The sequence below is a fragment of the Caloenas nicobarica genome, chromosome 19 (genome assembly GCF_036013445.1).
Source record: "Caloenas nicobarica isolate bCalNic1 chromosome 19, bCalNic1.hap1, whole genome shotgun sequence".
In the NCBI taxonomy this organism is placed as follows: Eukaryota; Metazoa; Chordata; class Aves; order Columbiformes; family Columbidae; genus Caloenas; species Caloenas nicobarica.
In genome coordinates, this window is record NC_088263.1 from 7,520,596 (window position 1) to 7,535,624 (window position 15,029).

The window sequence follows — 15,029 nt, forward strand, 5'->3', positions numbered from 1 at the left end:
TTCATAGTTTTCCATTATTACAGATTATTGTTTGTTATTTGCAAGTTGTGATGACAAAGGAATAAAATCTGAATTCTTTCACATAAGGGCCCAGATATTTAAAATAATTTCCACGTATCTACTATGCGCATTATGTAGAGAGAAATGACATGGGACTTACCTTCTGAAAAACTTGATAGTTGGATTTGGACCATATGTCAAGCTACAGTAGGAATAAAAAGTTATATATTACTACACGTGATTATCGAGAAAAATAAGTTAAGCAGTTGTTCAAATTAAAGAAGCAGGCAAACAGATCTATGGAGACTTATTTCTCAGTTCGCTATTTTGAACCATTGCCTTTACTTATTGCAATCGAAGAACAGGAATTAATGACCTACGATTTCCTTTGCATTGCAATGAAGGATGAACATAGTTAAATCACAGTTGCAGTAAAAAAAAAAAAAATTATGTACAGGACCTGTTGAATTAACACATTCTCTTTTAAAAAAAGCAAAGTCTTCATTTGTATGGGGTTGTGGCTGATCTATGCAAATATTCATCAGCTCAGTCTGTTTCTAAAATGAGGGCATTTTTACTAAGTTTATGCTTGTCTTGCGTCTGAATAAGTGATTCAGTCACAAACGACACAAAGAACGTTTAGCTGAATTAAGCCAAAGCAGTGGTCTACTGGGGCTAAATAAAGCATCCCTTAGGAAACTGCATTTACATTGGAAGACAAAAATCCCACTATAAGAGATTTAAGGTTGCAGATAAATGCACAAATCCATGACACGTATGTGTGCTCAACTATAGACAAACTAGAACAACAAACTTGAAATACGTTTTATTAACCCCAGAAACCAGAAGGTAAGGGACATGTTAAACAATTTCAACCGACATGCTAATGCTCTTTTAGCCCAGCCCTGCGGAATATCTTTTACTCTGTCAAGGAAAAGCAGCAGCAAAACCCAAGGAATGTCCATCAGTCCCAGACTTGCAAATCACTTTTTTTTTCCCTACAGATCCCACCGTACTCAACAATTCCATATACACAAAACTTGTCACAGGAAAGGTGTCTGCTACAATATTAACCTTGGGAATCTTAATCTAGACAGAAGAAAATATATTTGGAGTGAATTTCTGAAGCAGGTGTAGCTCCTCTAGTGCTTGATAACATGGTCAGACACACGCGTTCCCACCATGGGGTTTATCTCCTTTACTGTGAAGTACAACTTATTATTTTAACTCTGTCTTATGGTAATGCCCGTAAGTTCTACCTGAACTAACAAGTCTTAAAGGCACAAAAATTAAGAGTCTGAAATGAAGAAAATCATACAAAGTGAGTTAAACACACTGGAGGGGGGTGAAAAATGAGGGGGAGAAGGATCCTGAAATGAACTAATTAATTCACATTGCTAAAAAGGTTCAGAATGCACAGAGTTCCCATTTTTTAAAGAGTAACACTGTTAAACAGCCCACTTCTAAATACAGGCACAGAAGTGACACTTGAGTCCCCAAACCTCAGTCTGGACAGGAGGTGATGTTAAAGACTTTAAAAACCAGTTCAGGATAGATTTTTCCTGGCTTAATACCACTGACCTTGCCGTGAGACAAAAGGCAGCTGATGTCTCGATGCCTTTTCCAGGTTGGACTAAGACAGAAATATCCTGAGGCATGAATCTCCACATCTTTTTACATTTACTGGCTCTTAGGGTGGGATCAAGAACCTGTGTGAACACCAACACCACTCATACTCTAGAGTCCATTTCAGCCTGGACTTGGACCTGAGCTTGATTTAATAACACACCTGAGCCTGCTGGGAAGGAAGCATCGCGTTTCCATTTAGAAAAGCCTACATTTGAATATAAAAAATTAATGCATATTTTTAAAAAAATGTTTTCATGTAATTTAAGGCTTTCTTTGGCTGCAGACAGAGTTGCTATAATTGGAATGTATATATGGTTTTGCTAATCTCTAGTGATCAAACCAAGTATGTGATTCTCTCTAGTTAGACTCAAGATCTTAAAAAAAAAAAAAAAGTCCACTTCAGATGCTGCATTAAGATGAGTCCAACAGGTTCTGAATGTTCATTAGCTGGCATGAAGACTGAAAAGCTGAAAAAGTAATGAATGTCTGTCTTACAGACATGCTGTTATCCAAGTTAAAAAAGAAGAAAGAAAAAGCTACCAACCCCCCCAAACCACACACATACATCCTAAATGAATGCCCACCTTTCCCCCTGAAACAGAGGATTAAGGCAGAGGCAGATTAAAGAATGTATCGTTATAGGTCTATTATTCTTCAACTTTTCACTTTCAATCAAGACACACATTTGTAACTAAAAAACTGCTGAAAGCACAATTTCAGGGCATCCTCTGCATGTGAATTAAACTGGGGCTTTTTTTCCCAATGCCCCACTCTCCCACCCGCCCCCGGCACAAGTAACAAGAGGCCATTTTCTGAAGGTCGTCTGAACGATTTCAAAGGCGATAACAAATCAGAATGTTCCCTGCATCTAATATCAAACAGGTCCAGTGCCAACACTTATTAGAGAAATCGGATTCAACCCCCCCTTCACCCAAACACACACACATCCAGCTTTGAAGTGGAAAGAATGCAGGGATCAGAAATTACCCGAGAGACAGCTCTGCCTGTCTTTGAAGCTTTCCTTTGATACTACTATTTCTTTTCCTCTCTTACGCTAGGAGGCTAAAAGCTGCCTTTTCTTATTGATATGGGGTAATTAATGAAGCTATAGAATTAACATAACCCAAGTTCCTTAACGTGATAATTCAACAGAGACACTTAAGTTTCTTTAGTTAAGTCTAACGGATGCAAAAATAGGCATTTGGTTAGGCAGTGGTGTTAAGTACCCACTCTAAATATGCCCTGTCAAGGGGGTTCTTGGTCTCTGCATCCAAAGAAAAGTGTGGTATTATTCTGCCAAAAAATCCCAAACCATTTTTATTTTTATTGGCAGGCTGGGGCTACTAATGGCTCAGCTGACAATAAGGCTGCCCTGGAAGGGTGAGCTGCGTAGCTTCATTTATTCAGGAATCAGGACAACACTAGTAATTAATTACTACCCATGGTTAAATTCCAGTGCACAATGAGTGTGTCAGAGTTTGAAATTAAGGGTGGCACGGTGCCATCACTAAAACCACGGGGCTAATTAAAATAGAGCAGCAAGTGGTGGAGGTAACGGGTTGGTACAGTAAGCAAGAGAGACCACAGAGGGATCAGCATCCGGAACCCATGACACGACAGAGCCTGCCAGATCTCACCCGTTGTTTTCACCAAATGTCACCAAAAACGTCTGAAGTTATGTAGCTGGCAACTTGGCGATGACATATTCTGTGAGGTTGGTGAATAATTGAAGAGAGAAGTACATGAGGCACTTAAGAAATGAAATTATTCTTTGTCTGCATGAGCAAAGCGTGAAAATAAAACCCTGGAATGTAGTATCCTATTTTAATCAGTGCAAGCTTATGACTTCTATTTTTTCACCTTGATTTTGAAAGTCTTTAAAGCTGTAAGAGGGAGTACACAATTTAACTAGACTTCAGCACAGTAGAAACCACATGAAGCTTTCACATGAACTGCTAGGATGCCACCATGCACCATTCCACAACTGGGAGAAACATTCATATTTGTTTTATTTCTATACTTGCCTGACTGTTTGCACTCATCTCTTCTGGGTTTCTTTTCCCAGTAATGTGAAATTTGCTAAACCAGTTGTACTTTCACAGACGATGACTTCCCTGCTCTGCGAATCGTTGGCCTCTTCTGTGCACAGTCCATGTTTCACTTATGGTCCGTGTGACCATTCAGTCTCCTGATGATGGCCATTTCTTCTTTTGTTGAATAGATTTTCTTGCCCCAAATCTTGCCCTACCTGGAGAAAGCCCCTCACCAAAGCTCACTTTTGTTACTGAAAGGACCTCCTGCTCTGTGCAGGTCAGAGAATTACTGAACAGACCCTCGTTCAGTTATTTCAGCGTAGAGAAGCACAACGATTTATCCAGTGTCTCTTCTTCAACATGGCTTACAGAAAAGACAGGAGCTTCAAAATCGTCGTATTGTGTATCACCTGGTTAATCTTATCGCTGCTGTTTACAGATATTAAATGCTTCCTAGGAATACATAAACTAACCTCCAAATCAGCAATGACTGTGCAAACTGCTCACTGGAAAAAAGACCATCTCCTACTGTGATCCTGAGTGTTCTCCCTCTTTTTGTTATTTAATAAAGAAGATGCATGTTGATCTTCTCTTTTTTCGTACTCTTCTGTATCTCTTCAGTGCATTTTTCCCCCTATCGGGCTATAAACTGAGAAGCCAGAATAGTTTGGTGAAACCTCACTGGAGTACTTTCCCAAAAGCATCTGTTGTGACAGCGAAGGAATTGGAATGGACTATGTTTGCAACTGACTGTAATCGCTCATTCCCAGCAGGCACAATAAGTAAAGCAAATCGTTGCAAGAGCACAATCTTATTCTTATTCTTCAATTACCAGTGTAGTTAATTAGCAAAAAAGAGAGAGCTCACTGTTTGTCAATATGTGCTCCAGTTGGCAAAACTAGCAAGCTACGCATTTATTCTATCTTCCAAGCCAAATTTACTCGTGATTTAAGTGGCCGCAACTCCAGTTCTACTTCAGTTAAATGAAATGTTCCAATTTACACCTAAAACACAGACCTTCAGGTTTGCAAAAGCCCTGGAATGGCCCAATGGAACAGCAAACTGCCACGGAAAGGTCACAGGTTCGTGCAGCCTCGCGGGAGCAGTCACAGAGCCGAGCTTTGGACACAGAAAGCCAAACTGGTAGAAAACAGACTCCCCTGCAGACCAGCTTAAAGCAAGAAAATAAGCCAGGTGTTAGCACCGATGCTTTGGAGAAGCTGGACCGCTCTCCGGGGACAGCAGACACAGGTTAGTGCCCTGTGCCCAAAGCCGGCCTCGGTGGGACCCGCCGTCCCCTCGCAAACGATGACAGAGAAACGGTGTACGGCTCGAGAGAGAGTGAAGCTGGAGCTAAATACAAGCCCAGCGCCAGGTGCCGAGTTTCAGAAAGGAACTCTTTTACTTAGCTTTTCAGCATATACAGCATTATTTTATTTCAAGGGAGCTTCAAAGGAACCTGGATTCATCAGAGAACACGAGGACACCCGAATGAAGGGTGACACAGGAATCCATCAAGCACTGTCAGTGCTCCTCAGGCAGACGATCATTTCACTTCTGAGCAGAATTTGGGGTCAACAGGGGCTGGTGCTCTAAGTCTGTATTTATATGCTAATATACAGGGATATGGTGCAGCTGCTTCTGCGTATTTGAATAATGCGAATCAAAATCAGGCAATTTTTGTTTTACTATTTCTTAGGCCAATCCTCTGCCCTTTGAGCGAGAATCTCCCTCTGGGAATACAGCTGCAGTGGCTCCTTCAGCAGATCAGCTCCCGGCCTTTTCCAGGGAACGGAGGTTCAGACTCAGAGCCGCTGAACCCCGGGTCAGCACACAACGTGCTACAACACAGTTATCACTTTTGAAAAGAAAAAAAGTCTCACCTCATTATAACATGGCCTATGGGTGCCAAGTGCTCATCTTGATATAATGAACTTTTTATTTTAATAGGCTTCGTAATCAGAAGAGAAAGCTCCAGAGAGAAAACGTGAAACACGGAGATCTTTATGTGAAACATGGAGGTATTTAGTACTGTTACTGGCAAAGGAGAGTGCTGGTGGATGTCTCAGAAAGAGAAACGGTTCCACCCCAAAAAGAGAAACAAGCTGAGCTGGAGGCCGTCAGGTCCCGTTAACATCTTCCGATGTGCTAAAGAGCCATAGGGAGCATGTGCAGTCACACGGAACTAGAGGGTTCAAGCAGGGTGAATTGTTCATAAAACAAATCACTTGCGGAAACAGGTAACACTTGCTTTAACAGCTGCTGTTCTGCGCTATTACTGACAGGCAAATTCTTGAAGACAACCTAGCAATGATCCTCACGGTTCCGTTTATCAAGTTGGGCACAAAACTAGCCCACGATTTCCCAACGGCTCTTGGAAAAGAGAAATCTGAACCTTGGGCTATTGATGTGCTGGTACACTGAAAAAACGTTTTCTCAGTAGACATTATTAACGAGGCAACTGGGGTCTTAGGTGATAAATTAGAAATTCAAGGGAGGGCTTCAGAGCTTAGAAAGAAGTCAGATATTTGGGTATGAAAAATCCAAGCAAAGCATGATAAATTTAAAGCGGAGCATTCTGCAAAACATCCGCAGAGCCTTTTTGACAGTTTTATGTTTCTAGCATCCTTGTGATGGGATTCCTGTTCTCTGTCATTTAAATACCAGGTAAAAATAAAATTTAATGTTGCTGGATATCCAATAACCTACCTTGCCATCTTCAGTATAGACATTTTCATTGTACCCTTTTACTATTGTCCGGTCAATGAAGAGGCTCCGCATCACCACTATCACTTTTAACACTTTTCCTAAGGTAACCTGTGAAGAACAAGAGAAGGACAAAAATGAGCTGAAGGAGAGTCAGTGGTGTCTGAATTCACAAGACCATCAAGTTAACGGCTTAAGCTGATGCAATTTCAGTTTTCAATATTTTATAGGTAGACCAAAATAAAAGATCTAAAAGCACTGTGTATGTTATGAGAGAGAGAGACTATAAAGTGCAGAACAAACAAACATTCATTTGCAACTGAAAATGTAAGAATTCACAGAATTCCCTTGTGTAGGCATGACACCGCCAAGCAACTCTCTCAATTTTATTAACACCACAACTCAATAACTTGTCAAAAACAGCAAGCAAATGTGATTATTTTCAATGTATTTGATATTCTCCAATATGAAGTCCACTCAGAGAAAAATAATTTGAAAGACGAAGCGGACTCTTCTAATGGTAACATTTAAAAGCATGTCAAGAGTTCAACTGAAAACATTTTAGGTCCAACAAAAACGTGAAATTATTTAAAAGGAAACTACAGCTAAAAAGTAAAAATGTTACATTTTCAAAGGTTTAATTTTCTTCTCTGAAAGCTGTAAAGTGTAAAGAATAAAACTAGTACCACGGGAAAAAAACCCCTGGTATCACAGGGTCAGAGTATAACAACAGAAAGAAGCCTAAATTATATTATGGACAAAAATGCAATAATGAAGACATTTTAATTGAAAAATCAATTTACATTTCAAAGATGAACTTGCACTTCAATATTGTTGAGATGTGTGTCTAACAAGAATTCTTTGTGTTTTGTTATACAGAGATTATTACAGAGTTTTTCCTCACCCACAAAAACATAAAACTGAGATAAAAGAAGAAACAATTAGTTCATTTTAATATTTCCCAACCAGCAGCAGCTCATTTTCCATTGTCTGTGTTCCAACATTTCCTCCAGTAAAGACTAACACAGGCTAGAACAATTGTGTTTTTACTGTTAACCTCAGCAGACCTACACCCAAAGAAACCAGTCAATATGCATCTTTATTGATTTGTTACATGTTTTTCCTTTTTAACTCCTGCTAATGACTCCCACCTACCAACTTGTTTCAACACCAGTAACCTCATCCTGATTCTCACTAACCAAGAGACTAATGGGCAAAGTGACTCTGAAGTGCCAAGATGCTTTTTCCCCCATGGAGGAAGATGGAATATCTGGCACAAAGACTCCATCTCGAAGCTGATGTGTAATACTTTCTGTCTCCACTGTCTTCACACACTTCGGTGGTTGCTCACTTCTTTGCTCTTCCCTTACGTTCTGCATTCATGGTATCTCACATTGCTGCCAGGTAGAAACAAAAATTGGACGAAATTGAACTGAAGCCTGTGTGGGATGCTCCTGAAAATCCTGAGAGTGAACAGCAGAATGCAACAAGCTGAAAAATCCCATGTTTGGCACTCCAGCTTCCTTGAATATACTTATCGCTGGCCTCAAACCTCCCAACAAGATTTACCTACACAAATGCTTTCAAAATGCTTCTGCATTAGCTCGTTACCTTTTCCCAGGTCATCTGTTTTCATGCCCTTCCAGTGATTCACTCCACGCTTTCCGAATCGGTCACGGCTTCCCAGACCTCAGCTATCATCCGTCAGGCAACACCAAAAGGCCAAATTCTGCAGGCTCCAACCTCCACTTGCTTGAATGTCACACATGCAGGGTCACATCTTCTCCCCCATGGAAGGCACTACGGTTGCAATCTCAACTTACACAACATTTTGCACAAGGGGTCCTCTCTGGGAGTAAGGGCACCCAGGCAGTGTGGTCATACAAATAAACGATAAAATACATTGCAACTTTGGCCAGGTTAGCGCTCAGTTGTCTGAATTAGCTCTTCCAGTGCTCGGGTATTGAAATAGAAATCTTTCCTATTTTGTGTCACTGTTGTTTTGACATGAGATTCCTGTAGATTTTACACTGGCTGGAAGAGAGATCGGGACTTTCAGATGATTCTTGCAGGACTGTATCATTAGGTAAGTCTGACAGAAGCAGAAATTTTGTATAAAAGCATAGCTCAGAGAAATTATAGTTTATCATTTTAACAGCATTGAAAGAATGAGGCGAGTAGTACCAAGAATGAACAACAGCCTGTCACCAGACTGGAGGATGCTGTAGTTTGGAAGCCAAAAGTACGTTCCACAGCTATTTTCAGGGCAAAGCACATTCTGTATTGTACACAATAAATGGGATACCCTTTATTTTTTCCTCTAATAATCAAGACTTGTAACTGTTTTCAGGACTTAATGTTTTTGTTCACCTCAACCATATTTTACAACTCATGTTTTCCAGCAAACCATTTTCTTTCAATGTCTGCTCAACTTAGCTAACTGGAGTCCATGTTCAGAAAATATCTACGTAGGGAACATAATTTACACTTATAGACATACAGCTGTGTCCCTACAGACCACCTGAAAGAAAGTAATAAAACACTAATGGCTCTGGTAAACAAGTAATTTGATGGTCCTACTCTGAGCTCCATTGGTCAGGTCTCTCCTTCTGGAGGTCAAGACTCACCCAGATGGTCCCTGTTTATTGAGCACTAAAATGTCCCTGCATTTCCACACATATCAACTGAAAGAAACTTCTTTTATTTTACAGAAAAAGATACTTTTCAATTGTGACAAAAAGGCAACAATTTCGTTTCTAAGCCAACTTCTCCTATTAAATTTCAGCTTCTTCTGTCGATATCCTGTTAAGACAGCGCTTGGCTTTTTAATATTTTGCCTGAAGGATATATGCCAACTCGTCCTTGATGTAGAAAATTTTAATTCAAATCAATACATGTGCAAGGTCACTTTAAAATTCAATTAATATGAATGAAAAAATACGCCCCACAGTTCTGTGAGCTGAAAATGGAACAGTTGCAAGTTAAATACTTCTGTAGCTTCTGTTTCGGTCTGTGTAATAACAATGTACTTCTAACTGCCTTTTAACTAAAGTATACTAAATTCAGACAGTTAAGTTATTCATAAATCCCCTGCTTCCCAAAATGGCAAGCTCCAGAAGAAGGTAGGACAGGCAGCTGATTGAAATCTGCAATATTATGCAGCTTTTCTGACAAAGATATATAAAATAAAAGTCTTCTTGAAATATCCCAGTTTTAAAAATATTTTGTCTATCACCAAGATAATTCTCAAAGACCATATGACAAACACTGTTTGCCAAGAAAGGGGGAGGGGGAAATGGAATAATCAGTGAGAACAGTTTAGATAATTTTTTGTAAGCCATTTAACATCACTTATGATTGGAAAAGAAATAAGTAACTCTGCAAATAAGTCAGAATGAGGGTCAAAATGAGTTTACTAAATGGAAATTAATTTACCATGCCAGAATTCTGCCTGGAGGAAATAGCCTTAAATTGCCCCCTTTAATTTTGCCTCCTCGCTGAAACTGATACCCCATGAAAAGCCCTTTTATAAACTTTTTTTTTTTAAAAAAGCATTAACAAACATACTTTCTTCCAATTCATTTAAAGGTTTGATATTAGGAAAATGTATGCTGACAACACCAAGCTCCACCACTTTGCAAAAAAATTCCCAAAGCTCCAGATTTCCTCTCAGCATCCCAGGGACTTTGCTGCTGATCGGAGCTGCAGCTGCTCTGCAATGCAGAGCGAAAGGAGAGAAAACCTTATTTCCAGTTAACATGGGAACCTCCCTGCTTGTATAGAAAGCAGCACAAGTTTGTATATGTTTTTTTATTCTCCTTAGGAAACAATAAGGCAACGTCAAACCAGAAATGTAACCAAGCTGTACGTATTTCCAGCAAAAGGCCAGATACCTGTTTCTTGCCATATAGGCAGCCATAAGCTTGTCCTCCCACTCATGTATCTTACTCATCAGTACAATGCCTGGAAATCATGTATATATACACTGAAAAATAAGGTTTTCATATTAAAATTAAAGTAAAAAAACCCACCCAGACTTTCAACTAGTTCTTTTTTTCCAATGGCTCATCTGCTGCTGGTACGAACACTGCGCTTCCCCTCACATGCTCATTATTCTTTAATGATGCCTATTTGTAAATAGCAAGATAAGAAGCAATTAAGCCATTAGAGTCTAAATAAACAAACATAATAATTAGGTTCTTTACTAGGATTTCTTTTTTTATGTAAGGGCTGGAATTTACCTTTCATTAGTCTAACCTAATTGCAATAGTGCATGATAAAAAGTCAACATAAATGAAGGACTTTGAATGATTTTGCCATATTAAGGATGAGCTGGTGATCCCCTCTCTTGGTAACATGGCATATTCTCTTAATAAGGTGAACAAACTGGCACAGAATATTCTTCAAGGCTTAAAAACCAGATTTTACCAGTGGCCAGTCACACTTAGGGAAGGGACACCTCAGTCCAGCGTTGCTACAGATGATGGAATGGATTCCGTCTCATTTCCCATTCTAAATTATAGCACACCAGGGACTTTACAGGGACGAAAATGCAGAACACATAATACATCTATGGGAATAACAACAAAGACTTGTGGACCTTTGGGACTGGGCAGCAACCCTGGGGCACAGGAACCCTGCAGAGGGAGCGAAGCCCAGGAAATTGCCCACAGGTCTTTCTCTACTTTTTCTGCTCTTGTTCACTATCCCATCAAGAGACTCTTCCTCGCCTTTCTCATTCTTGCATCAGACAAGCAGAGAATAATTTACTTTCCACCCCCTGGTCACATACTTTGCTGATTCAAGACATGACATTCTTCCTCCACACATGTGACCCCAAATGTCGGCTTAATACTTATAAAATGCTGGTTCTCAATCTAAAGAGACAAACCGTGAAGCCACCTCAGTCACAATAGTCCCACTATGAGCTCAGAAGTGATTCCTCAAGATCCAGCTTGCACCAGAGATCCTGAAACATCCCAGCGGCTCCATCCAACACCAAAACCCAGCTGGTATCTCCAAGACAGCAAATCCATAAATGAATATTCATCCCATGTGCCTAAAATGAGGTGCCTGAGGCATCAAATGTGAACAGATCCACATCCCTACCATGAATCTGCCCACCTGTATCCAGTGCTGACTGTGCACCAGTTTTTGAATGAACCACTGGACTAGGATGAGGAATTTACACTGCTAAAGCGTTTTGGAGAACAGATTGATTTGAAAAGATTAGCATTAAATTGTTTCCTACCAAGTATGACATCAATACTAATTTCAAATCAGTTAGCAAATTCCTCCTCCCCGCTCCCAGTTCTTCAGGACCAGGGTCTGTGGAATAAAAACCAGTTTGGTGGCCTTTCTTCATGGGCAAATAATACATTTCAGAATCCATTTTTTCCAACAAAAACAATAACGATTTTATGTAAAACACTGATAAACAATAATGAGACACAAGAAAGTATCTAGTTTCAGTGAACAGATGTCTAGCCTATTTGCAATTAATACAGCCCACTTCCATACAATCAGACTGTTTAAAATGCTTGGAACAAGACTTGAAAGTTGAAATGCAAATGTGTCTGATTTTATGGAGAATGAATAAAATTGTAGAAAAACACGTTTCATATTTTTATTAAAAATCTAGGCATCAGTATAAATTGATAAAATTAATTTATCATCAAGAATTCATAAAATAACTTGAAAAGAAAAAATCATGATTCCTGCCTTGAGCTTTGGTTTGGCAGAAACAACTGAATTTTTCAAACTGGAAGTTAGTTATACATATCATTATGCTTAAGAAACAGCTCAGATTACAGAAAACTATTCAATTATCTGTAAAAATATTTACCCAGTGTTTGTAACTTGTATAGTAGTACTTTTGTACAGCTTTACAAACACTGCAGGGACAATTTTAAAGACAAAGGAATTCCCAGATGAAGACGAGAAAATAAGTTTCTACACCTGACTAGGACTGGCTACCTACACGACCCATTTGTCAACTGGAAAAGTGGGGTTAATGTTTACTAGTTTGTAAAATATTTCTGTTATTAATGAGTGAATGAATTGTACACAGGAATTAAGTTTCACACTGAAAAAACATATTTTGAATGTTGATAACACAAACAAGGTGTGTGAAACAATTACATAATAATCACACCATCAAGTTATTGAATAGAAAAATAATGTATACCTAAGGAATATAACTCATCATTCAAAAAAAGCAAAAATCTAGGTGTTTTTCATTAATTAAAAATCAGGTAATGTTTTTTTAACATACAAGATGAGGTTTATCTATTTACAATTCCTGGCATTTGACCAACAAAATCTCACAAAAACCTTAAGGAGTCCACAGTTCCCTCTGCTGCTGCTGGAAATTAATTTTGCATAACACTGTTATTAAAGCTGATACAATTCTATGTTTAGCCTTTTTTATGCATAGTGTGATTAAAAGATTAATTGAAAAATCACTAGTGAAGATTGGGATTAAACAGCACCTTGAAATACCATGATAAACTGCTTTTAGAATCAGTTGAGGATTTCACACAGCTCTGAAAGGTTTCAATTATTTATGTGTTTGGTCTATGTGGCATAAATCCAGACTAATGAGGTACAATTGCTGTGTATAAATCTAAAGCATAAAAAAATCCTTATTGTCTGGAGGAAGCAGTAACCTCAAAGGACTGGGAGGTAGCAACCTTTCAAGACACAGCATTTATGCTCTCAGGAATAGTTTATTTTTCTCTTTGCTTCCAAGTTCTCGGCTTTATGAAAGTCGTACCCTGGTTAGGGAGAACTGAGCTCAACACAAAAGGTTACTCGCCAGAAGATTCAGACCAGCAGGCTGATAATTATTCCTCCTGAAACACCGGATGAACCTTGGACCATGGAAGTCCCACTTCTACAGCCAAGGACATAAATTGATTTCCATGTACACACGTAATCGTACAGTCTGGGGCTGAAACCTTCTGTATTAGGTCTTTTTTCCTGAAGATGTTTTCTTTGGCAAAGTCTCCAGCTATTCTGAAGGTTTGAAGAATCTCACTCCCTTCCCCTTCTTCCCCATCTCCTTCCAATCATTTGCACATTCTTGAAATATGGATACTGCTTACCAGTGCCTTTGAAGATGAACACATGTTTATTTCTGGTAAATGGAATGATTGTGTTTAAAGATGTTTCAATATAACAAGTAAACCTCTGCATCAAATACCTTCATAAACAACAGCAGGTATGACATTAACAGTCCAAGGATAAAAATGGTCTATATAGTTAATTAACTCTGGGCAAACAGGATGGTTTCCGAATAAAACAAGCATTATCTGAACACTTTGGTGTGGTGGTAAACCACAAGGGAGCAACTCCAGCTCTAAGTTGGGATAAGTTCAGAGTGAGAAATCACAAGTGCCGAAGAAACCTCCCTCCTTCTGGGGGAGGTGCCCATCCCACAGCACCTTCCACGGAACGATTTGTGCCTGAAAACAGCAAAAGCTTTTGTAGCAGTTGGGGCCAGATGGAAAGTGCCATATTGGCAACATCAACTGAGACAGATGGGAAAGAGGGAAAACCTGCCTAAAAGAAAAAAAATGATACACCCATCACACAGTCACGTACGAAAATACTTTATAAACAATCTTTTTGATCTCTGATCCAAGGAAAATACGCACACCACTGGTTCAATACAGGGCTGCTGCCTTGTAGCAACAATAACATCCTTGATTTCAAGAGCAACTGCAACATGGAATTCACTAAGTTACTACTGCTTGTAAAAGGGGTTTCTTTTACCGTTATCACTCTTTCAACTTACCTTATTCATAACCAGTCACATCCAAGATAATTTACCTAATTTCCTAATTGTTCCTGAATCTTGAAAAGTGTCGTGTATATTCTGACCTCAAAAAGCCATTATTAGTGGAAGGCACTTACTATACGCAAAAAAAATGAAAGGGTTTCAAAGTAAGGAAGTAAAACTAGACATTTTTCTATAGCGAAAGAGTTAAATACGAAGTCGGCTTAAGAAGAAATGCTAAAGCTTCCAAGACTTATAGCTTCTTAAGACTGCACTGATGAATTCAATTCTTTTCTGGAATGTATTGTTCCACTTGGTGAATCCGACAATTGCAGATTAAATGTTTTAACGCCAGCTGTTTATTTTAACCTCTGACTCAGTTAATCTCTTGCAAATTTGGGGCTGTTCAAAGAAAGTTAATAATGGGATGTTAGACAGTTGATTAATTAAAACTAAACATAATCAAAGCTATACTTACTATAGAAGAATTAACAGAACCTCTGAAAAATACAGGCAAAAATCTAACCATAATAGGGTTTTACAGTTGACAAACGCTAAAAACAATATAAAATCTAAGGAGCGATCCTAACATTGACTTATGTTGACTCAACAATTTTGTTTTGACAAAATATCTGATTTTCAGACTCATTTTACCATTTGCTCGGAAATAAGAAATATACTCATATGTACATTACACCCAAGTCTTTCGTAATAGCCTATGCGAGAAAGGAAAAAATAGGGGGAAGTGCCATAAGAAATCTGAGCTGGAAAAGACAGATTTGGTCCCAGTTCTTCACCTGCGTATACAGTATATTTTCTAGTTTTATTTAAAATTTGGCAAAAGATGTAACTTCTGCCTTTCGCCCTCCTAGAGGAAAATC

At 38.9% G+C, this 15,029-nt stretch overlaps 1 protein-coding gene across 1 annotated transcript in view; it reads right to left on the reverse strand.

Moving 5' to 3' along the window:
- The window catches only part of MED27 (mediator complex subunit 27), an 80,951-nt gene that overhangs the window by 11,568 nt on the left and 54,354 nt on the right, over positions 1–15,029 (reverse strand). The window contains exons 5-6 of the mRNA XM_065648617.1: positions 6,372–6,479; positions 161–202 (exon numbers count right to left, since the gene is read on the reverse strand). Coding sequence (XP_065504689.1) covers positions 161–202; positions 6,372–6,479 — 150 coding nt within the window. The remainder of the gene's footprint in view (positions 1–160; positions 203–6,371; positions 6,480–15,029) is intronic.